General features: G+C 46.2%; 2 protein-coding genes across 2 annotated transcripts; one reads left to right on the top strand and one right to left on the bottom strand.

Annotated features, from left to right (window-relative positions):
* The first annotated feature begins 8,076 nt into the window (after positions 1-8,076).
* Positions 8,077-10,114, top strand: LOC140361343 (interleukin-17F-like). Its single transcript, XM_072447053.1, has 3 exons — positions 8,077-8,097; positions 8,984-9,168; positions 9,868-10,114. Exons 1-3 carry the CDS (start codon positions 8,077-8,079, stop codon positions 10,112-10,114), a joined length of 453 nt encoding a protein of 150 aa, XP_072303154.1.
* A 730-nt stretch (positions 10,115-10,844) lies between these two features.
* Positions 10,845-24,029, bottom strand: LOC140361341 (stathmin-4-like). The gene is made up of 6 exons (XM_072447051.1): positions 23,932-24,029; positions 21,823-21,852; positions 21,369-21,467; positions 13,702-13,907; positions 12,948-13,088; positions 10,845-12,226 (listed from the first exon to the last, which is right to left on the bottom strand). The coding sequence occupies exons 2-6, from the start codon at positions 21,833-21,835 to the stop codon at positions 12,218-12,220; spliced, it is 468 nt and encodes a 155-aa protein (XP_072303152.1). The 5' UTR covers positions 21,836-21,852; positions 23,932-24,029; the 3' UTR covers positions 10,845-12,217.
* Positions 24,030-24,866: the final 837 nt, after the last annotated feature.

Raw genomic sequence — 24,866 nt, 5'->3', positions numbered from 1 at the left:
ACACTGCTGGAGTGCACGTGTGCATGAGAAAACACTGCTGGAGTGCACGTGTGCATGAGAAAACACTGCTGGAGTGCACATGTGCATGAGAAAACACTGCTGGAGTGCACGTGTGCATGAGAAAACACTGCTGGAGTGCACGTGTGCATGAGAAAACACTGCTGGAGTGCACGTGTGCATGAGAAAACACTGCTGGAGTGCACGTGTGCATGAGAAAACACTGCTGGAGTGCACGTGTGCATGAGAAAACACTGCTGGAGTGCACATGTGCATGAGAAAACACTGCTGGAGTGCACGTGTGCATGAGAAAACACTGCTGGAGTGCACATGTGCATGAGAAAACACTGCTGGAGTGCACGTGTGCATGAGAAAACACTGCTGGAGTGCACGTGTGCATGAGAAAACACTGCTGGAGTGCACGTGTGCATGAGAAAACACTGCTGGAGTGCACGTGTGCATGAGAGAACACTGCTGGAGTGCACGTGTGCATGAGAAAACACTGCTGGAGTGCACGTGTGCATGAGAAAACACTGCTGGAGTGCACATGTGCATGAGAAAACACTGCTGGAGTGCACATGTGCATGAGAAAACACTACTGGAGTGCACGTGTGCATGAGAAAACACTGCTGGAGTGCACGTGTGCATGAGAAAACACTGCTGGAGTGCATGTGTGCATGAGAGAACACTGCTGGAGTGCATGTGTGCATGAGAAAACACTGCTGGAGTGCATGTGTGCATGAGAGAACACTGCTGGAGTGCATGTGTGCATGAGAAAACACTGCTGGAGTGCATGTGTGCATGAGAGAACACTGCTGGAGTGCATGTGTGCATGAGAAAACACTGCTGGAGTGCATGTGTGCATGAGAGAACACTGCTGGAGTGCATGTGTGCATGAGAGAACACTGCTGGAGTGCATGTGTGCATGAGAGAACACTGCTGGAGTGCACGTGTGCATGAGAAAACACAGACCTAACCTTAACATTTACACATATTGATTAGTGATATTTGCACGTTAGTATCGATGCCCACAGCATCAGGGAGCAGTGGATTTTGATTTGCATAAAAATGTCTGTGTGACACTTTTAACCACAAACATACTTTATGACCCGGAATCTGAATTTTTGGAATAATTTCAGCTGAATATTGTTTGTTTCTAAGTCTCTCACTGTCATGGTGCATCATTATTTAACACGTTTGCTGAACTTCAGATCAAGTATTTCACTCTTGAGAGTCAGGAAAAAGGCTTTCAGCAATTATTTTATGCCTTTTAATGAAGTCAAAGCACTTGTTGAGGACCACACACAGCCATGCTCTTGTTTGGCATCATTTTTATGTGTGTTTTTATTTATTTGTTCATTTTATTAAACATTGTATTGGCATTTTATCTGCATATCCTGTGTTTGTTTAATCCGTCATTTGTTTCTAACAGGGAAAATAGAGTTTCTCTTCTTGGGTTTTATGGTGCAGTGGGCAGGGACAGGGGGTAGGTGAGAACAGACATATTTCAAGCAGACAATGTAGGATTACTCAAACAAACATGACTCCATCTGAATAAAGCTCGATTTCACGTCATAAAAAACAACATGAGCTGAAATACTTTCTCATAAGAAGTTATTTTCTTTAAAGAATGATACATAAGTTCACATTGGGCCACTTCCATGACCTCATGTGATCGTGAGGACTAGTCCAGAGGAAGTATGTGAAGTATAAAGTCTGCATTTACCTTTACACTTTCACCTGCTCAGACCAGACAAGATAAGATAAGATTAGATAAGATTAGATAAGATAAGATTAGATAAGATTAGATAAAAGAACCTGTCTTTGTCTCACACTGGGGAAATTCCAGTGCTGCAGCAAATTAGGCACAGAAGTGGAATAATAAAAACTCCCTTTAAAATATATTTAAATCTGTATAAATATATTCAAATCTAGTATAAATCAAGTATACATGTAAATACAAATCATAGAAAAAGTACAGACTCTTATTTACAGTGAGGATGACTCTCTCTGGTGTTCATGGTCAGAACTGGAGGCACGAGCGGTCAAAATGAGTTTCCTCAGAGTTTACATCATCACCTGCTGTACAGTGTGTTCTTTAAAGACTCTGAATTATGATTATGATTCATAAGTTAAAGCTGGTTAAAGGTGAACAATAAAATGTACTTCCAGAGCAGAAACAGGCTTTTTTTAGATGAATGTTATTGTCGTTCCTCTTTTTCTTTCTGTTATCAGAACTAAAGATAGGATTACTTCCTGTTTCCATATTAGGTGCTCTGACTTTGATGAGGTAAAGCTCTGTGAAAGTCATCAGCACCTTTGGGTGACCACAAATACACCCAGAATGTGCAACACTTTCAGTCAGAGGAGTCAGCACTTCTCCAGAGCTAACACGGCACAAACCAGCACAGGAAGCCAGTGTTGCACCGTGTTTTAGGCACAATGTCATGTATGACGTGAGGGCGGAGCCTGAGGAAGCGCCTCAGACCTGCTTCAGTCTAAGTAGGTTAATGGGTTATTGGGGTTTGCTGTAATATTGTTGCAAGAGCAGTTGCATCGCATCGAGCTCATCTGCAGAACTGGTCCTCACAGTGCGACATTAAACATCAAACACTTTCACGTTTGGCTTGATTCAAGACATTATTGGAGTGTGAACAGATCAGTTTGTGGAGCAGTGAACGGGCTTTGAAGTTTTCCCTTTAAAAGGTTTAACATGAATCTTGCATTTATTCAGTTACAGGTTGTTTTTTCTCCTTGGACAATTAGTTTAGCAAAAGCTAAATCTGGGGAGGAGAAAATGAGACTGGGTCCGTTGTTAAAGATACAAAAGCTTTCAAAGAAGAAATTGTACTTTGTTTAATTTTCTTTCTTTTTCTTCTGGAGGCTTCCTTGAACAGCCCACTTTAAGCATTAAATGGGAATAAAGAGTGTGGAGGACATTCATCAATTTGAGACAGAAGTCCTCCTCATGATTGCACATCACCAATAATATCATATGTAACATTTCCTTGTAAAATGTTTTTTATTCCCACTGATGCCGCTTCTTCCCATTCTGGGTCACGTGACTGCAGCCTCTCAGTGCCTTTGGGCTTGAGGCGGGGCTCACTCTGGACAGGGGCTAGCAAGTATTTTAAACTTACTTTTATTTGATCCCACTTTATATCATTTATATTTGATTCATTGTTTCTGTCTCATTGTGTTGCCAAAGCAAAAGGTTTTGAATTTTCTTCACTGACGATGGAAATAGAACCTTTTCTGACTCGGACGTCCTGAGATGTGACGCTACAGAAGATGTTCAGTGTCATTTCCAGGATCATGAGTGTGACGTCTCAGTTCCAGGAGGTGCTTTGGTTCCTTGCAGACCACCACAGTGAGTGGGGCAGTCCCTGGGCACTCACAAAGGGCACTACACCACCACCACCACCACCACCACATCCACCCACCCATCACTGAGCTTATCTTTAAAGATCTTTGCTTCTTTGACACATGCAACGAGCTGAATGTCATTTCAATTTCCTTGTTTAAGAAAAGTTCCCAGGGTTTTGTTTCTGGCACAGTTTGATTGTGATTAAATGTGCTGCAGTTTGTCTGATATAATTTAGATAATACAGGACTCGTGCTCTATATATATATATATATATATATATATATATATATATATATATATATATGTATTTAGCCTCTCACCTGGCATATTACAGTTACTTCACATACTGCTTCACATACAGACGTGGGTCAAACACAGTCTAATATACTTGCAGTACTTCTCTGTCTCACTTGCCTCACGAGAGACTTTACTATTACTTTTGATTGTTGTGAGAAAAGGCACATTCTGTCAGACACGTGTTGTTCTTGCTTGAGCTGAATGTTCCACATTGTGGGCGTGACATGTTGGCATCTTGTATTTATTCACTTACAGGTGTTATTGCTAAAATAAATGCATATTTAAAAAGTACCTTGAAAAACATGCATTTGTCCAGCAGAAAGGTTACACAGACGGACTGTAATGAGAGTGTGATATACTTTGACCTTTGAGAGACAATGCAAGGACAGTGCCAGGGAGACAGCGGCGATTGGGAAACACACTTGGCGGTTGGTGGTCCTGATTTCAAGGGGAATCCTCGGTGTCGTGTGAGCTGAGAGGAGATGCACATCTACATCTCAACTGTACATCAGTGATTAGATCAAAGCAGGCCAATACCTCACTCTGGCACCACGCTGTCATCAGCTTTACTCACAAGATGACTGCGATTCAGGTCACAGCCGCTCAGACTCGCTCAGAGCTGCAGCGTTTCTCGCCTTTTTTGCTCTGGATTTTTTTTTCTAATTATGACTTTGATTTGAGGATTAGTCGCTGTGGAAACTATTTTTCCATCAGTCAAATTATGTTTTTGCAGTTGCAATGGAAGCTCTGCGTTCTAAAACTGAATCCCACATGATCAGTATTGACACACAACGGACACATGACAGTTTAAACATGTTTAAACCAGGACTGTCTGAGAGCGTGGATGCTCAGGGCGTGAGCAGCCACGTAAAATGTACATAACAGTTTTATGTAGTTTATTGATAGTTCTTTGTGGACATAAATCTCCAGCAGGTGAAAGACTTTGAGTCCATATTCATGCAGCAGCAGCAGCTGCAGCAGCAGCAGTGACTTTATGTATAAGCATCAGTCTTGACCTGTCTCGTGGATGACACAAAAGTGAAAAAATCAACAAAAACATGTAAAGAGGGGCTTTGGAGCCGATCCTCCCACGTGAAGGGCAAAGGCCTGTCCTACTGAGCTACACATCCATGCATAAGACTGTTTGGATTAAATAATCTGACTTCATCGAGCAATGAATCAAATGAGTGCATTCTGATGTGTCCAGCTCCTCAGTCTCATCAGAGTGGACACAGTCACATCAGAGTGGACACAGTCTCATCAGAGTGGACACAGTCTCATCAGAGTGGACACAGTCTCATCAGAGTGGACACAGTCTCATCAGAGTGGACACAGTCACATCAGAGTGGACACACTCTCATCAGAGTGGACACAGTCTCATCAGAGTGGACACAGTCACATCAGAGTGGACACAGTCACATCAGAGTGGACACAGTCACATCAGAGTGGACACAGTCTCATCAGAGTGGACACAGTCTCATCAGAGTGGACACAGTCACATCAGAGTGGACACAGTCTCATCAGAGTGGACACAGTCACATCAGAGTGGACACAGTCTCATCAGAGTGGACACAGTCTCATCAGAGAGGACACAGTCACATCAGAGTGGACACAGTCACATCAGAGTGGACACAGTCACATCAGAGTGGACACAGTCTCATCAGAGTGGACACAGTCACATCAGAGTGGACACAGTCTCATCAGAGTGGACACAGTCTCATCAGAGTGGACACAGTCTCATCAGAGTGGACACAGTCACATCAGAGTGGACACAGTCTCATCAGAGTGGACACAGTCACATCAGAGTGGACACAGTCTCATCAGAGTGGACACAGTCACATCAGAGTGGACACAGTCACATCAGAGTGGACACAGTCTCATCAGAGTGGACACAGTCACATCAGAGTGGACACAGTCACATCAGAGTGGACACAGTCTCATCAGAGTGGACACAGTCTCATCAGAGTGGACACAGTCACATCAGAGTGGACACAGTCTCATCAGAGTGGACACAGTCACATCAGAGTGGACACAGTCTCATCAGAGTGGACACAGTCACATCAGAGTGGACACAGTCTCATCAGAGTGGACACAGTCTCATCAGAGTGGACACAGTCTCATCAGAGTGGACACAGTCACATCAGAGTGGACACAGTCACATCAGAGTGGACACAGTCACATCAGAGTGGACACAGTCACATCAGAGTGGACACACTCTCATCAGAGTGGACACAGTCTCATCAGAGTGGACACAGTCACATCAGAGTGGACACAGTCTCATCAGAGTGGACACAGTCTCATCAGAGTGGACACAGTCACATCAGAGTGGACACAGTCTCATCAGAGTGGACACAGTCTCATCAGAGTGGACACAGTCTCATCAGAGTGGACACAGTCACATCAGAGTGGACACAGTCACATCAGAGTGGACACAGTCTCATCAGAGTGGACACAGTCTCATCAGAGTGGACACAGTCACATCAGAGTGGACACAGTCTCATCAGAGTGGACACAGTCACATCAGCTTCACTCATGTTCAGACTTTATTACTCTCTGACCTGTGATTTTACCTGGCTCCTGATTCGTCCAGGTTTGTTTGGATGTTTTCCTCAAAGAACTGTCATTACTGAAGTGTTGTCTTGTTGTTAGCTCCACATTAGCTCCACATTAGCTCCACATTAGCTCCACATTAGTGCCACTTTTAGCACAACTCTAACGTCCACAAAACCGTTTTCTTTCTTACTTCCACGTATTTCCCAAAGCCATGCGTCTCTTTCCCTGCTCAGACCTCTGCTCAAGACAAATCTGTAAAGTTTTGTACTTTTCTGCAACAGAAACTGAGGAGAGGCTCCAGCAGCACGGCAGCGCTGAGCGGCGAGGGGGAGGGGCAGCTGCTGCAAAGGATTATCGGTGAATGAAATTATTATATGTTTCGCGGGCCTGATAAAAACATCTGGAGGGCTGGATACGGCCCGCAGGCCTTATATTTGACACTCCTGTTTCATTTAAACAAAAATAAATGTGTTTTGTATCAGGTTTTATTTGTCAAATCAAACATTTGTGTAATTACCTCCAAGTGAATTATTCATTCTGCTGAGGATCCTGGACAGAAATGAGTGCCACTGCCCGTCACCTACCCCAGGGGCCGAGTTCATTTGAACTTCAGATGAACTACTTAGTAGGTCAAAGTAGGTCAAATGCAGAGGGCAAATAAATAAAATATAATTCAAACTTTCATCTTTACCTGAGCTGAACTGATCTTCCAGCATGTATTTACCTCAGACATGCCCTTTATGGGCATTGGAGGGCGTGGCCTGTGTGGGTGTAAACGCTCCATTAATTCAATATGAAAATAACTTTTTTGCGCTTTTAAGACATTTCCTGGCAAATTATGAACATTTTAAGCACAACTAATTAATATTAAGTCACAAAAGAGTCTTAACAGGGTTGTTGACTTGCCGTAGTAAAAAAAAATACAGCAGGCAGTGCAAGAATGGTGGTAGCATTTAGCCTGAAGCTACCGTTAGTACTCGTACAAAAGGCCATGTCTGAGTGTTTGTATTTGGTGCGATAAAACTCCTGTTGGCTCCTGCTGTGGTGGAACAGTGAGTGACAGAGCAGCTCTTCATTAAAATGAATAAATTGCTTCATTAGAGGTGTTCTCAGATGTCCCTTGGATCTGTAGCGTTCTTGCTGCGTTATGGGTCATTCTGAGACTTCAGATTTCCGACTTTACTCACAAAGCACAATGGAACAAGGAACAATTTTTTGCTCTGACAAACTCTAAGAATGCACCGGATCCTGATTTCAATAGTTTATATACAGTATATATTGTTGTAATTCTTCCTATTGTGAATTCGTTCTATTGTGTCAGGAGCTGGAGTTCTACAGTGCACAGAATGGACACTGAAAAGAGGGACACTTAAACTCTCTTTTTAAGGCTCATTGTTGTGTGTTCATGTGTTTGCAGCTGGGATAATACAATGTTTTCTATTATTTCCTACATTGCAAATCAGGCTAGATTCAAGAAAAATGATCTTTAAACCCATAGAACCCTTATGGATCCATGAATTGACCAGTCGTCGAGTCTCTGGAGGTGACACATGAACAGGTTAATTTCCCTGCGTGCGGTGCTGATCGTGGCCGCTCGCCGTGTTCAAACGCTTCGATATTCGGCAAATGCATCAGAAAAGGGAGCGCCACCTTGACTGTGCGCGTTGTAAAAGTGGGTCAGACGAGGTGTGTGGGTTCAAAGACACAAGTCACATCCGTTACATCATCACAGGAAACACCAGGCGCCAGGCCCTCCCGATAAAAGCGTGAGCCGCGACCTACGCCAAAGCACAACGGCCCGGCCTCAACCTCCAGCTGAACCCGCGGAGCCTGTTACACACTGCAGAAGACCTGACTCCACCATGACTTCCTCCTGCATCAAGGTGAGTTCACTGAAGAAAGTGTTCGCTGTGATGAGCTGAGAGAGAGGTTTGGGTGGGAAATGTTTAATATGACAAACTTTTTAGACATTTTAATCTTCAAAAATGCTCGACTTAAAGTGTTCTTCAATGGACTTGTTTAAGGTTTGGGGACAAATCTGTTGTAAATGCCAATGAATGGAGGCAAAAGTGAAATGGAACAATGGGATTAACCACGTAAAGTGAGAAACCTGAGCCTGAAACTGTATTTTACATGTGCATTTTTGACAAAGGCAAAGTCCAGATCTTCAGGTTTTACTGGACAAATCCAATCACATCGTTCCAATCACATCGTTTTTCATTTCTTCAACAGATTTACTTAAAAATAGTACATTTGTCGTCCTCTTTAATAGAAAAGCAGAATGACTCACATTTCCACCATGGAAACTCTAAATTGCTGCTTATTTGTTGTTAGAAATTCCCTGATCTGCATCGAGATGACTTTTTTCAATTTTAAAGGGTCAATAAAACATTTGTTTAGCAGAACGAGATGAGACAAGTGACTTACGGGGCAAACATTGTGTAAAAACATTTATTTCGGCAGTGAATCGACAGTCGGCGCACAACATATTGACTTTACTTCTCAGCCGTTCCGTCCTCGCCGCGTCTAAATCACGTCACGCTCTGGATTCCGTTGAGATTGTGGTTTGTGATTGTCAGTTTGGGTTTGGTCCTTTACCAAACTCTGAACCGCGACGTTCTACCGAGGCGTTTGTTGGTTGAAAAGTACCTCAGATATCCACGTTGCGATCATAGTTTCACTTTAGTTTTGACGACGCCGGCAGTCGGTCAAAACTGCCGACCGATCCTGACCGCTTGGCTCCGCTTGTGCTCCGCTTGTGCTCCTCAGACGTCCTGCGCTTCCATCCTGGTGCTGCTGCTGATGGTGCTGACGGCGACGGAGGGGGCCCGGATCCCGAGAGCCAGCGGGAACTCCAAGCACATGGTCGGCCTGCAGGTGGACCCCGATGCTCTGACCCCCATGCATGCGGCGAGGGCCCTGCACAACTCCTCCATCTCCCCCTGGACGTACAAGTAAGACGGCGCTCGGCCCAGTGAGCGAGAAGACCTGGGAGGTTTAGGGCTGAAGTTTGATCACAGGAAAAATAAAGATGGGATACTTTTATTTAATACATGGGAATTAAGGTAGAACATTGTTATTATTATTTTATTTCATTAATGGATGTTTGTCAAAATGGTAAATTTCAGACTTTGCATTTGGAATTATTGGGTCCTATTTACAATTTTTTTACAATTGAATGTCTGTTTAGTGACGGTTAAAGGGTGTTCATATTCTCAGCTGGTCTTATTCAGAGATAATCCAGAATTATATCATCAATTTGATCCATTTGTATGTTTTTAATACATAATATCTCAAGATGCATTTGGCTAATATTAAGATATATTTGAGATTTGAGCTGAAATGTATACATAATACCAGGTGAATTTGCATTTGCAGACAGAACCGACAGTTTTTGCTCGTTTAATCTTCAAAAATCGCACCAAACTCTGATACAGTGTACAGAAGTGACCCAGGAACTAGAATATATGTTGTGACTGTGGCTGCGTTCACTGTCGTCCTGCTTTGCTCCTGGTTTGACGCTGGTTTAGTCCTGATGTAGACTTGATTTGGTTCTGCTCTGGCACTGGTTTAGTCCAAGCTTTGAGTGTGACTGAGGAGAAACGTATAATGGAATAAGAACAAGTCCTAAAGGTTATTCATCCTGCCCGCAGCACGACCCACGACCAGTCCCTGTACCCTCCCAGCATCTCGGAGGCGCGCTGCCTGCTGAAGGGCTGTCTGGACATGGACGGCCAGGAGAACCGGAGCCTGGAGTCCAGACCCATAATGCACGAGGTCCTGTTAGTGCGGAGAGTGCGTCCGTCCCACAGCAGCCACCCCTACCACTTCAAACTGGAGCGCCGCCTGATCGCCGTGGCCTGCACGTGTGTCAAGCCTGTGGTCGTGCAGCATCAGTGAGGTCAGGGGATGACCACCCTGTCCAGTCAAGTGGTCACCTTCACTTCACGTCTAACTGTTTAGTATGAATGTGATGCTTCAAGAGCGAGTTAACACTATCACATCAGGCTCTTGTAATCGGGAATGTTGATGATTTTATCGTTTTTGTTCCCTGATCAAAAACACACCTGCAGTTGTATTTCATTCACGCTTGTTTGAAGAATCGTGTTAAAAAGTCCTCTCCCCTCCAAGTGTCAATGTTCCTCGATCTGTGATGTCATATTCCACCTATGACCCGCCTATGACCCGCCTATGACCCGCCTATGACCCGCCTTTTAAGTCCAAAAATCATCACCAGAGTCGTTCTGAGCATTTCTGTTGTCAAATCACGATCATTACAACTGCGTGGCTGCATAAACACGTCAAAGGAAAAGCACATGTATGAATCTCTGATGTAATTCCCTCCGCAGCCAGCAGATGAAGCTCAAAGGTCAGTTTCTAGTGTGGACAGAGTGACAGGAAGTCTGCTGTTTATACAAAAGAAAAGGAACTCAAGGCTAATTACAACAAATAATGCATAATATCTGTCCTTTTCAGCTGAAGCTCTGAGGACACACAGTGTGTAGTGTGTCGTTTGAAACCTTATTTATCTTTTTATTTATACGTTATTTATTCATATTTATTGCTAAACTGATATTTATATGCGGACGGTGTGCCTTTGCCTTGCAATAAAAGTATCAGAACAACCATCTTCATTGTATAGTTTTATTATGAGCTTTGAAAATAGAATATGATCTCTGTACATAGCATTTATCAGTAATATTTGAAGAGTATCTCATCCTCTCAGCTCAGATGACGTCCACATCCACATCTCACACAGACAAGTGAGAAAATGTCTAATAGTTACACTTTGAAAACAAGAATAAAACAAACCCGCTCATATTGTAGAACTGGAGTACGTTTCTATTTGAGAAGTATGATATTATGTTATGTTCAACGGAAGATTTCACAGGAACATTTGAAAGAAAAACATCAGTGGAGTTCTCATTGTGTTTGGATCAAGTAAAAATGATAAAGGTCCTATAATATGCAATATGTCTTTAACCATGTTCTGATCCTCATGAAACAACATCATTCCTGCACATTTTAGTGGATATTTTGTCCGTTTGGCTCTTTCACAAGCTCCTCTTTGTTTTGAAAGTCTAAACCAGACATAATCTAATAAAGCTCACATTTCCACTCCGGTGCAGCTTAGCAACATGGACACTTGTTTATGCTCTTCATCTGACATATTCATATACATCATTCAGATCAAAATGGGCGTGTTTCATTTTAAGTTTGTGGTTTAACAAATCAATACTTTTGCTAAAATGTATTTGGTTCTTTATAAACTGTGATGAACGGCATAAAATCATGTGCAATAGATCGATTATTGCAAAATTGTGATATGATCGTGTTGTGAGCCATGCATTGAGTAAAGCAGGAGTTTACCACGGCAACCGCAGCAAGAAACACTGTCAAATGAAAAGTCCAACTCTTGTGAAAACCATGTGTGGGACTCAGCCTGACACAGCGCTCTAAATATCTGAATATTGCGCACTGATGATGTGGTCTGGCACTTGCAAATGAACTTGGCGCGAGCAGCTGTTGTTTTTAGCTTGATACAAACTGCTTCACGGAGCAGAGCGTCGACACATCAGACGAATGACGGCGTGCGTACTATAGGACCTTTAAATGAAAGCGTTATGCAGAATCCTCCAGTGCGGGTCACGGATCTGTCCACATTCAACCCTCTCTGCCCCCGTCTCCTGGGCCAAACTGCCCCCGGTGCCACAGTGTGAAGGAGCCCAGCTTGAGCGAGCGGAGGATGGGTCGGAACATGAGAAACAGAGACCACAAAGAGCGTCCTTATGTACACACTTATGTCACAGGCAAACATGGCACTGGTGGTGAAGTCCTGCATGAGTCCTGCGTCCTCAGGGCTGTCCCCGCGAAGACAACGCCGCCGCCGCCGGGCAAAGATCAGCCCCCAGTGTGGGCACAGCTTCCTAGTGCAATGGTCTCCTCCTCGTCAGCCTCCGAAATGGCTTCCATGAATGTTCAGCTTGTGTTGTGATCAGGCCGTCATGACACCTGAAGGGAGAGACCAGAGGTGAGCCAAGGCCACAAGCCATACTGACCCCGCCCACTAGCCATACTGACCCCGCCCAAAACATACCCTGCTAACTGTCAGGGTTAGATACATGGATCTGATGTTATATTGATAATATAGAGTTTGGCAATTCTGATCAGAATCATGTCTTTATGATCGATGCTTCTCTGATGTCGTTTCCTCAACTGGTTCATCTGGACTCATGTATCACGGCCGTTACTATACTTTTTGTTCAATTAATGTAAGCTGTGACAGTAGTTTTTAGAGGTGATTTACTTTATTTATATTTTGATGTGGTCTAAAGATAAGATCTGAGCTGCAGACTGTCACAAAAGTATCTCCAAAGTCTAATTACAGACACCAATTAACAACTTAAGTGTTTGGATTCTGCTTTTTTTATTGCAGCTCATGTTTTTTTAATACTGTACATTTGAAAAAGTGTTTTCTGGGATAATCCTAGTTCAGAGTTATTGTGTCAGTGGCATGAGGCCGTTTCAAATAGTTTGTTGTAACGATATATCGCACTTTAAAATGTGTTTAATGGATGCAGTAAACATCTATTCAAACAGCCAATAACAGCCAGAGCGCTTGCATTGTTATCAATATATTGTCCTGTACTTGTCGCTGTATTAAACTTCATGGATGAACACGTTATAGATGAGTTTGCTCCGCTCTCTGTGGCGCCCCCTGCTGGACACTGACCTGCGGCTGCTCCTGTGAGGCGTTCAGGTGCATGTTTCTGTGCGGTTGCTCCTGGCGCTCTTTGGTTAAGGCTTTCTGTGCCACCTCCCGCTCGTGCTCCCGCCGCCCGGCCAAGTGTTTCAGCAGCTCCGCCTCCTGGCACTGCAAAAAACACGAGTCATGTCACCAAAAGTAACGGCTCCTTCTGATCGAGCTCAAATGACAACTACAGCTAATGTTTTCCGCCTCATTTGAAGTGCCTTTACTGTGGAATGACTTGAATCTGTTTGTATATAAAATATCCGTCTGATGCATTTGTGCTTTTGACGGACTTCACTGCAAAACATGACATGACAGTTTGTTTCAAGTTTATGATTTTACTTCCTCGTTGTAAGTCATGACATCACACTACGGAATTCCAGATGTGTTACCTAGCAACCATGCTTCACGCTGACCCGAAATGCCTCCGACGTGCACAGAAAGTATGATTTGACTTTTATTTCGCTGATGTTGAAGTTGTGTAAATTGTGCCAAATGTTGTGTTTTGAGCAGAACTTTCAGCTGTTCTTCACAAACTGCAGCTTGATTAGTGTAAAACTGTCATTTATAATTACTACAGATGTTATCTGACAATTTAAAAGCAAAATAAGAAAACCACAGAAATCGTATCAATATGACCCGATCAGAAAATCTTGTGTATCGAGTATTTGTTCTAATAGATAAAGCTTTACAACTGCCTGTAATTCATTATTTGACTGTGTTTCATTGGCCGTACCTTTCTCCTCTCGTGCGCCGCCTCCAGCTTCTTCTGGATCTCCTCCAGGGAGGGCTTGGGCCGGGGCGGGGTGGTCACCCTGAGCTCTGGACTGCCGTCGAAGGAGGGGGGCTTGAGGATGACCTCGAAGGCCTGACCGCTGGAGCGTTTGCTCAGCTCGATCACCTCCATGTCCCGGATGCTGCACAGGTTCAGGTCCACCACGCCTGCACAAAGCCCAGGGTCACAGGTCAGGGTCACAGGTCAGGCTCATGGGTCAGGGAGAGTACAGTATGGCAACTACCACGGAGACGACGAGTTACATGTCAGGTCTGTGGAGACGTAATCCTTTTCTAGCTATTGTAATTAGATAAATACAAGATGGATCTATTTTTAGTGCAATACTGTGGAACATTCTAGGCACAGCCAGGAAACATAAATGGTCTTTAAAGATATTTGACCGACTTTGGACTAAATGGGATTTTTATCTTTATTTGATTGTTTTGTTTATTATTATTGTCAAGTTTATGTCTTTTTTTTATTTTTTATTTCAATTTCTCTCTCTGGTCGCGTTCTGTGCCTGTTTCAACTTCCATTCCAAAGTCATTTTCAATCTAAAGGAGCCGAACGAAAGCGGCTCTACCTCCTTTAGATTGAAAATGACTTTCAGAAACATCTTGATTTTAAAAACATTGTCCAGATGACTTCTTTTGTCTTTAAATGAATCTAGTTTAACTGAAAGTACAGAAGTATAGCATGTTTAAATATGTTAAATGAAGTGGCCTCTTTATATGACGTGTTCCTGATGTTCTGATGAAGGATGAAGACCAGAAGGTTCCATATTAGATGGAGATTTTTAAACGTGAAGTGGAGAGTATTTTGAGAAAACATTACAATCTCCCATAAAATCAACGGATTAAACTGAATAAAAATCTAACCATTTAAACACATTTTCTCAGTTTCCAGTTGAAATGTTTCTATTTGATGGTCCAGAGATGTATATTTGCCTGTTGCACCGTTTGCACCGTGTGGATTGTGTGGATCGTGTGGATCATGTAGATCGTGTGGATCATGTGGATCGTGTGGATCGTGTAGATCGTGTGGATCATGTGGATCGTGTTGGACCGTGTGGATTGTGTGGATCGTGTGGATCGTGTTGGACCGTGTGGATTGTGTGGATCGTGTGGATCGTGTGGATCGTGTGGATTGTGTTGGACCGTGTGGATTGTGTGGATCGTGTGGATCGTGTGGATCGTTTGGATAGTGTGGATCGTGTTGGATCGTGTGGATCGTGTTGGACAGTATGGATCGTGTGGATCGTGTGGATCGTTTAGATTGTGTGGATCGTGTTGGACCGTGTGGATCGTGTGGATCGTGTGGATCGTGTGGATCGTGTTGGACCGTGTGGATTGTGTGGATCGTGTGGATCGTGTTGGACCGTGTGGATTGTGTGGATCGTGTGGATCGTGTGGATCGTGTTGGATCGTGTGGATCGTGTTGGATCGTGTGGACCGTGTGGATCGTGTGGATCGTGTGGATCGTGTGGATCTTATGGATCGTGTTGGATCGTGTGGACCGTGTGGATCGTGTGGATCGTGTGGATCGTGTTGGACCGTGTGGATTGTGTGGATCGTGTGGATCGTTTGGATTGTGTGGATCGTGTTGGATCGTATGGATCGTTTGGATCGTGTGGATCGTGTGGATAGTGTGGATCGTTTGGATTGTGTGGATTGTGTGGATCGTGTTGGATCGTGTGGATCGTGTTGGATCGTTTGGATCGTGTTGGATCGTGTGGATCGTTTGGATTGTGTGGATCGTGTTGGATCGTTTGGATCATGTGGATCGTGTGGACCGCGTGGACCGTGGTGGATGGTGTGGATTGTGTGGATCGCGTGGATGGTGTGGATTGTGTGGATCGTGTCGATCGTGTGGATCGTGTGGATCGTGTGGATCGTGTTGGACCGTGTGGATCATGTGGATCGTGTGGACCGCGTGGACCGTGGTGGATGGTGTGGATTGTGTGGATCGCGTGGATGGTGTGGATCGTGTGGATCGTGTGGATCGTGTTGGACCGTGTGGATCGTGTGGATCGTGTTGGACCGTGTGGATCGTGTGGATCGTGTGGATCGTGTGGATCGCGTGGATCGTGTTGGATGGTGTGGATTGTGTGGATCGTGTGGATCGTGTGGATCGTGTGGATCGTGTTGGACCGTGTGGATCGTGTGGATCGTGTGGATCGTGTGGATCGTGTGGATCGTGTGGATCGTGTGGATCGTGTTGGACCGTGTGGATCGTGTGGATCGTGTGGATCGTGTGGATCATGTTGGACCGTGTGGATCGTGTGGATCGTGTGGATCGTGTTGGATCGTGTGGATCGTGTGGATCGTGTGGATCGTGTGGATCATGTTGGACCGTGTGGATCGTGTGGATCGTGTGGATCGTGTTGGACCGTGTGGATCGTGTTGGATCGTGTGGATCGTGTGGATCGTGTTGGACCGTGTGGATCGTGTGGATCGTGTGGATCGTGTGGATCGTGTGGATCGTGTGGATCGTGTTGGACCGTGTGGATCGTGTGGATCGTGTGGATCGTGTTGGACCGTGTGGATCGTGTGGATCGTGTGGATCGTGTGGATCGTGTGGATCGTGTGGATCGTGTGGATCGTGTTGGACCGTGTGGATCGTGTGGATCGTGTGGATCGTGTGGATCGTGTGGATCGTGTGGATCGTGTGGACCGTGTTGGACCGTGTGGATTGTGTGGATCGTGTTGGATCTTGTGGATCGTTTGGATAGTGTGGATCGTGTTGGATTGTGTGGATCGTGTTGGACAGTATGGATCGTGTGGATCGTGTGGATCGTGTGGATCGTGTGGATCGTGTGGATCGTTTGGATTGTGTGGATCGTGTTGGACCGTGTGGATCGTGTGGATCGTGTGGATCGTGTGGATCGTGTGGATCGTGTGGATCGTGTTGGACCGTGTGGATCGTGTTGGACCGTGTGGATTGTGTGGATCGTGTGGATCGTGTTGGACCGTGTGGATTGTGTGGATCGTGTGGATCGTGTGGATCGTGTGGATTGTGTTGGACCGTGTGGATTGTGTGGATCGTGTGGATCGTGTGGATCGTTTGGATAGTGTGGATCGTGTTGGATCGTGTGGATCGTGTTGGACAGTATGGATCGTGTGGATCGTGTGGATCGTTTGGATTGTGTGGATCGTGTTGGACCGTGTGGATCGTGTTGGACCGTGTGGATCGTGTGGATCGTGTGGATCGTGTTGGACCGTGTGGATTGTGTGGATCGTGTGGATCGTGTTGGACCGTGTGGATCGTGTTGGATCGTGTGGACCGTGTGGATCGTGTGGATCGTGTGGATCGTGTGGATCGTGTGGATCTTATGGATCGTGTTGGATCGTGTGGACCGTGTGGATCGTGTGGATCGTGTGGATCGTGTGGATCGTGTTGGACCGTGTGGATTGTGTGGATCGTGTGGATCGTTTGGATTGTGTGGATCGTGTTGGATCGTGTGGATCGTTTGGATCGTGTGGATCGTGTGGATCGTGTGGATCGTTTGGATTGTGTGGATTGTGTGGATCGTGTTGGATCGTGTGGATCGTGTTGGATCGTTTGGATCGTGTTGGATCGTGTGGATCGTTTGGATTGTGTGGATCGTGTTGGATCGTTTGGATCATGTGGATCGTGTGGACCGCGTGGACCGTGGTGGATGGTGTGGATTGTGTGGATCGCGTGGATGGTGTGGATTGTGTGGATCGTGTGGATCGTGTGGATCGTGTTGGACCGTGTGGATCGTGTGGATCGTGTGGATCGTGTGGATCGTGTTGGACCGTGTGGATCGTGTGGATCGTGTTGGACCGTGTGGATCGTGTGGATCGTGTGGATCGTGTGGATCGCGTGGATCGTGTTGGATGGTGTGGATTGTGTGGATCGTGTGGATCGTGTGGATCGTGTGGATCGTGTTGGACCGTGTGGATCGTGTGGATCGTGTGGATCGTGTGGATCGTGTGGATCGTGTTGGACCGTGTGGATCGTGTGGATCGTGTGGATCGTGTGGATCGTGTGGATCGTGTGGATCATGTTGGACCGTGTGGATCGTGTGGATCGTGTGGATCGTGTTGGATCGTGTGGATCGTGTGGATAGTGTGGATCGTGTGGATCATGTTGGACCGTGTGGATCGTGTGGATCGTGTGGATCGTGTTGGACCGTGTGGATCGTGTGGATCGTGTGGATCGTGTGGATCGTGTTGGACCGTGTGGATCGTGTTGGACCGTGTGGATCGTGTGGATCGTGTGGATCGTGTGGATCGTGTGGATCGTGTGGATCGTGTGGATCGTGTGGATCGTGTTGGACCGTGTGGATCGTGTGGATCGTGTGGATCGTGTTGGACCGTGTGGATCGTGTGGATCGTGTGGATCGTGTGGATCGTGTGGATCGTGTGGATCGTGTGGATCGTGTTGGACCGTGTGGATCGTGTGGATCGTGTGGATCGTGTGGATCGTGTGGATCGTGTGGATCGTGTTGGACCGTGTGGATTGTGTGGATCGTGTTGGATCTTGTGGATCGTTTGGATAGTGTGGATCGTGTTGGATCGTGTGGATCGTGTTGGACAGTATGGATCGTGTGGATCGTGTGGATCGTGTGGATCGTGTGGATCGTTTGGATTGTGTGGATCGTGTTGGACCGTGTGGATCGTGTGGATTGTGTGGATCGTGTGGATCGTGTGGATCGTGTGGATCGTGTTGGACCGTGTGGATTGTGTGGATCGTGTTGGATCTTGTGGATCGTGTGGATCGTGTTGGACCGTGTGGATCGTGTGGATCGTGTGGATCGTGTTGGACCGTGTGGATTGTGTGGATCGTGTGGATCGTGTAGATCGTGTGGATCATGTGGATCATGTGGATCGTGTGGATCGTGTAGATCGTGTGGATCATGTGGATCGTGTTGGACCGTGTGGATTGTGTGGATCGTGTGGATCGTGTTGGACCGTGTGGATTGTGTGGATCGTGTGGATCGTGTGGATCGTGTGGATTGTGTTGGACCGTGTGGATCGTGTGGATCGTGTGGATCGTGTGGATCGTTTGGATAGTGTGGATCGTGTTGGATCATGTGGATCGTGTTGGACAGTATGGATCGTGTGGATCGTTTGGATTGTGTGGATCGTGTTGGACCGTGTGGATCGTGTTGGACCGTGTGGATCGTGTGGATCGTGTGGATCGTGTGGATCGTGTTGGACCGTGTGGATTGTGTGGATCGTGTGGATCGTGTTGGACCGTGTGGATTGTGTGGATCGTGTGGATCGTGTGGATCGTGTTGGACCGTGTGGATTGTGTGGATCGTGTGGATCGTTTGAATTGTGTGGATCGTGTTGGATCGTGTGGATCGTTTGGATTGTGTGGATTGTGTGGATCGTGTTGCATCGTGTGGATCGTGTTGGATCGTTTGGATCGTGTTGGATCGTGTGGATCGTTTGGATTGTGTGGATCGTGTTGGATCGTTTGGATCATGTGGATCGTGTGGACCGCGTGGACCGTGGTGGTTGGTGTGGATTGTGTGGATCGCGTGGATGGTGTGGATTGTGTGGATCGTGTGGATCGTGTTGGACCGTGTGGATCGTGTGGATCGTGTGGATCGTGTGGATCGTGTTGGACCGTGTGGATCCTGTGGATCGTTTGGATAGTGTGGATCGTGTTGGATTGTGTGGATCGTGTTGGACAGTATGGATCGTGTGGATCGTGTGGATCGTGTGGATCGTGTGGATCGTGTGGATCGTTTGGATTGTGTGGATCGTGTTGGACCGTGTGGATCGTGTGGATCGTGTGGATCGTGTGGATCGTGTGGATCGTGTGGATCGTGTTGGACCGTGTGGATCGTGTTGGACCGTGTGGATTGTGTGGATCGTGTGGATCGTGTTGGACCGTGTGGATTGTGTGGATCGTGTGGATCGTGTGGATCGTGTGGATCGTGTGGATCGTGTTGGACCGTGTGGATTGTGTGGATCGTGTGGATCGTGTGGATCGTGTGGATCGTGTGGATCGTGTGGACCGTGTTGGACTGTGTGGATTGTGTGGATCGTGTTGGATCTTGTGGATCGTTTGGATAGTGTGGATCGTGTTGGATTGTGTGGATCGTGTTGGACAGTATGGATCGTGTGGATCGTGTGGATCGTGTGGATCGTGTGGATCGTTTGGATTGTGTGGATCGTGTTGGACCGTGTGGATCGTGTGGATCGTGTGGATCGTGTGGATCGTGTGGATCGTGTGGATCGTGTTGGACCGTGTGGATCGTGTTGGACCGTGTGGATTGAGTGGATCGTGTGGATCGTGTTGGACCGTGTGGATTGTGTGGATCGTGTGGATCGTGTGGATCGTGTGGATTGTGTGGATCGTGTGGATTGTGTTGGACCGTTTGGATTGTGTGGATCGTGTGGATCGTGTGGATCGTTTGGATAGTGTGGATCGTGTTGGATCGTGTGGATCGTGTTGGACAGTATGGATCGTGTGGATCGTGTGGATCGTTTGGATTGTGTGGATCGTGTTGGACCGTGTGGATCGTGTTGGACCGTGTGGATCGTGTGGATCGTGTGGATCGTGTTGGACCGTGTGAATTGTGTGGATCGTGTGGATCGTGTTGGACCGTGTGGATCGTGTTGGATCGTGTGGACCGTGTGGATCGTGTGGATCGTGTGGATCGTGTGGATCTTATGGATCGTGTTGGATCGTGTGGACCGTGTGGATCGTGTGGATCGTGTGGATCGTGTGGATCGTGTTGGACCGTGTGGATTGTGTGGATCGTGTGGATCGTGTGGATCGTGTTGGACCGTGTGGATTGTGTGGATCGTGTGTATCGTTTGGATTGTGTGGATCGTGTTGGATCGTGTGGATCGTTTGGATTGTGTGGATTGTGTGGATCGTGTTGCATCGTGTGGATCGTGTTGGATCGTTTGGATCGTGTTGGATCGTGTGGATCGTTTGGATTGTGTGGATCGTGTTGGATCGTTTGGATCATGTGGATCGTGTGGACCGCGTGGACCGTGGTGGATGGTGTGGATTGTGTGGATCGCGTGGATGGTGTGGATTGTGTGGATCGTGTGGATCGTGTTGGACCGTGTGGATCGTGTGGATCGTGTGGATCGTGTGGATCGTGTTGGACCGTGTGGATCCTGTGGATCGTGTTGGACCGTGTGGATCATGTGGATCGTGTGGATCGTGTGGATCGCGTGGATCGTGTTGGATGGTGTGGATTGTGTGGATCGTGTGGATCGTGTGGATCGTGTGGATCGTGTTGGACCGTGTGGATCGTGTGGATCGTGTGGATCGTGTGGATCGTGTGGATCGTGTGGATCGTGTTGGACCGTGTGGATCGTGTGGATCGTGTGGATCGTGTGGATCGTGTGGATCGTGTGGATCATGTTGGACCGTGTGGATCGTGTGGATCGTGTGGATCGTGTTGGACCGTGTGGATCGTGTGGATCGTGTGGATCGTGTGGATCATGTTGGACCGTGTGGATCGTGTGGATCGTGTTGGACCGTGTGGATCGTGTGGATCGTGTGGATCGTGTTGGACCGTGTGGATCGTGTGGATCGTGTGGATCGTGTGGATCGTGTTGGACCGTGTTGGACCCTGTGGACCCTGTGGATCATGTGGTTACTATAATAGATCCATGGTGGACACTCACCATCGCTCTTGTCTCTGGGGGGGTCGAGTTTGGGCTGAGGCAGGACGCAGGAGCAGAAGAGAGACACCAGAGGGAGCTCTCGCATCTTCTCTCTGTAGGCTGCAGCACACAAGAGCCACACAAGAGCCACACGTGAGCCACACAAGAGCCACAGCAATGTTTAAGGAATAACATGTTTCTCCAGTGTGAGGATTTTAAAGATGAAAACGAAAAAAAACAGAATTATGAAGAAAAAATTAAAGATATTCTCATCAACTGATAAAATGAGACACAAATGGACAGAAAGGACAAGCAGTGAACTGTTTTTAACAATGAGTTAAAGTATTTTCATGAATATATATTATATATATCTTTAGACATAGATTCAGTTCAATACATTTGCATGTCAAAAAAACAAACTAAATATAAGATGCTAAAAGTAAATGATGATGATTAAAAATGAGCAGTAATGCACCTGTCAGAGTCATGGTGTCGTGAGCGGCTCCTGGAACAGAAACACACATGAGTCAGTCACACAGTCCCACACAAACACCAGAGATCTGACCGATACACGTCCAGATACACCACATGCAAACCCAGAATGTACCAGGACTAGACCAGGACTAGACCAGGACTAGACCAGGACTAGACCAGGACTACACTAGGACTAGACCAGAACTAAACGAAGACTACACTAGGACTAGACCAGGACTAGACCAGGACTAGACCCGGACTACACTAGGACTAGACCAGGACTAAACGAAGACTACACTAGGACTAGACCAGGACTAGACCAGGACTAGACCAGGACTAGACCAGGACTAGACCAGGACTAGACCAGGACTAGACCAGGACTAAACGAAGACTACACTAGGACTAGACCAGGACTAGACCAGGACTAGACCAGGACTTCACTAGGACTAGACCAGGACTAAACGAAGACTACACTAGGACTAGACCAGGACTAGACCAGGACTAGACCAGGACTAGAGAAGGACCAAACCAAGACTACACTAGGACTAGACCAGGACTAGACCAGGACTAGACCAGGACTAGAGAAGGCCCAAACCAGGACTACACTAGGACTAGACCAGGACTAAACCAGGACTAGACCAGGACTAGACCAGGACTAGACCAGGACTAGAGAAGGACCAAACCAGGACTAGACCTTCTGTGTGTTAATAGCTGTTATTTGTGTAAAGTCAGCAGAATGATGATGTAGCCGTGACTTCATTATGTTACATTTCTAAAGGTTCCAGGGACCGAGCCTCTGCAGTGGACCAATCACACGAGAGGAGGCGTGCACAAAGGTCCCACTGACCAATCACATGAGAGGAGGCGTCTGGACATGGGGCACAGAAAGCGCTGTTATAAACTCAAAATCTCACGTGATTGTTGTTGCGCTTATGAATGTGGACACTTCAGAGTTATGATTATGATTATTATGATTAAAAATGGAAAAGTGTCACACAAACTGGATTCAAACGCAGCAAAGAAGCTCAAGTTTGCGCCACAAACGTTTAAACACATTTATAGCTTTACTTGTTTGTGCTTTTATCATAATTGTATTGATTTTGCTGGACAATGCTCGCACATCCTCTCAAACGTTTATGTTTCTAGTCTTAAATATAGGTCAGATTTCCCATGATAAAGATATCGTGCATCACATTAACCCAGTTTGTCCTGTGTGTATGTTTTTAAATGTAAATATCTGCCTTTTGGCTCTAAATCATGCACCAAACCAAATACATGATAACAATAATAAGCATGTGACCCTGTGGTAGCCTATCAGGTACATTCTGATGATGTAATGGTCTCAGGTGGAGGGCCGGGCCCCTGGAGCTGCACCTCATCAATCACAGAATGTTAATGTCACTGCGTTTGACCAGGATTAATAAACCTCCTTATAACACTCTATATTAAAACTCTATATTTATACCAAAGAGTTCTGTTCCATGACGACGGATCATCGAACTAAACTAGACCAAAACAAATGCATTTTAAAGCGTCTCCCGGGGCAACACAACCTCTAAATCCTCAATGTGAAACACTTTAGATAAACTCAAGCTACTGTTTGGTTTTTGAGCTCGAGTGCGGCATGTTTACATCATCCGAGGCTCAAAGGATGATGTCACTGTTTCTGCAGCCCGCACGAGCGCGAGGGAACAAACAAACAAACAAACAAACAAACAAACAAACAAGCAAACAAGCAAACAAACAAACAAACGCAAGTACAAACCCAAGTGAAGATTATACTGAATTATGACCAAAGTTAGGCTATATATTTATGTTTTCTCTTCCTTTTCCACACATTGCCTTGAAATGACCTTATTAAGAGTGAATCCCGTAGATTTCCACCAAAAACAAGCAAAATGAGCATCAAAATGATTAAGAATTAAAACCTAAAGCACATTCAAGCAATAATACACACTTTTTACCAGTAAATATTCAACTGTAACGGAATAAAATCTGCATAAATGAAAAACACAGGCTTGTGCATCCACTTTTAAATGCACAAACGCATAGACTCGATACAAAGTGTGACATAATGTAAAGAAAAAGGCAGAAAGTCCAGGATACTCACCCTGCGCTGCTTTCTCCTCTGATCAATGTGGATTCTGCAGCAGCAGCTCCAGGCTCCCCACAACATGACATCACCGCGGAGCCCTCGCATTGGCCGGCCGACGCGCTGGCTCCTGATTGGTCCGGCTGGAGGAGGAGGAGGAGCAGCGCCCCGATGAAGAGAGAGAGTGTCGGGAAAAGGTGACATCATCGTGCTGTCAGAAGAGAAAGGTCAATACAAGACGAGGAAGAATGTTAAATGTCCAAAATACAGATGTCGCGAGCTGTTTTATGGTTAATATCTGTGGAACGGCGGAGCCTTTATCCACGGAAGGGAAATATTACACTATGTTCAATGTCTTTTCTGTCAGAACGAATGAACTGATGAACTAAAGTGACAGAATGTATCGGAAGCGATTCAACAGCTGGAGGCGGAGCAAAAGAAATATTCATCAATAACGAGTTTTGAGTTTATTTTATATATTCTTTTAAAAGTACAAACAAAGCATGTCCGGCTGCTGGACACAAGACACTGTGATGACCCAATCTCCCTCTTGATTACATTTGATTACAATTCGATTAACAGCCCCGCCCTAAATGAAGGTCTTATTTATTCAGACAGAGTAAGTTTGTGGAGATAAACAGTATAAGAAATGTGTTGCAGTGGGTGACCTCAGTGGGTGACCGCAGTGGGTGACCGCAGTGGGCGACCTCAGTGGGTGACCTCAGTGGGTGACCGCAGTGGGCGACCTCAGTGGGTGACCGCAGTGGGCGACCTCAGTGGGCGACCTCAGTGGGCGACCTCAGTGGGTGACCTCAGTGGGTGACCGCAGTGGGTGACCTCAGTGGGTGACCGCAGTGGGTGACCTCAGTGGGTGACCTCAGTGGGTGACCGCAGTGGGCGACCTCAGTGGGTGACCTCAGTGGGTGACCTCAGTGGGTGACCTCAGTAGGTGG

This window comes from Eucyclogobius newberryi, unplaced genomic scaffold (genome assembly GCF_026437365.1).
Source record: "Eucyclogobius newberryi isolate DKJ021-1_F unplaced genomic scaffold, fEucNew1.0.hap1 SCAF_151, whole genome shotgun sequence".
In the NCBI taxonomy this organism is placed as follows: Eukaryota; Metazoa; Chordata; class Actinopteri; order Gobiiformes; family Gobiidae; genus Eucyclogobius; species Eucyclogobius newberryi.
Note: the sequence above shows the minus strand (reverse complement) of the source record. Positions and strands in the feature narration are given on the sequence as shown.

Excerpts from the sequence above, each read along its gene's own strand:
- LOC140361341 (XM_072447051.1), bottom strand. Across the intron at positions 13,908-21,368 it reads CCCCAGAGACAAGAGCGATG|GCGTGGTGGACCTGAACCTG; the intron begins GTGAGTGTCCAC and ends GGCTTTGTGCAG. Across the intron at positions 13,089-13,701 it reads CGGCGCACGAGAGGAGAAAG|TGCCAGGAGGCGGAGCTGCT; the intron begins GTACGGCCAATG and ends TGTTTTTTGCAG.
- LOC140361343 (XM_072447053.1), top strand. The coding sequence starts at position 8,077 with ATGACTTCCTCCTGCATCAAG. Across the intron at positions 8,098-8,983 it reads TGACTTCCTCCTGCATCAAG|ACGTCCTGCGCTTCCATCCT; the intron begins GTGAGTTCACTG and ends TGTGCTCCTCAG. Across the intron at positions 9,169-9,867 it reads ATCTCCCCCTGGACGTACAA|CACGACCCACGACCAGTCCC; the intron begins GTAAGACGGCGC and ends TCCTGCCCGCAG.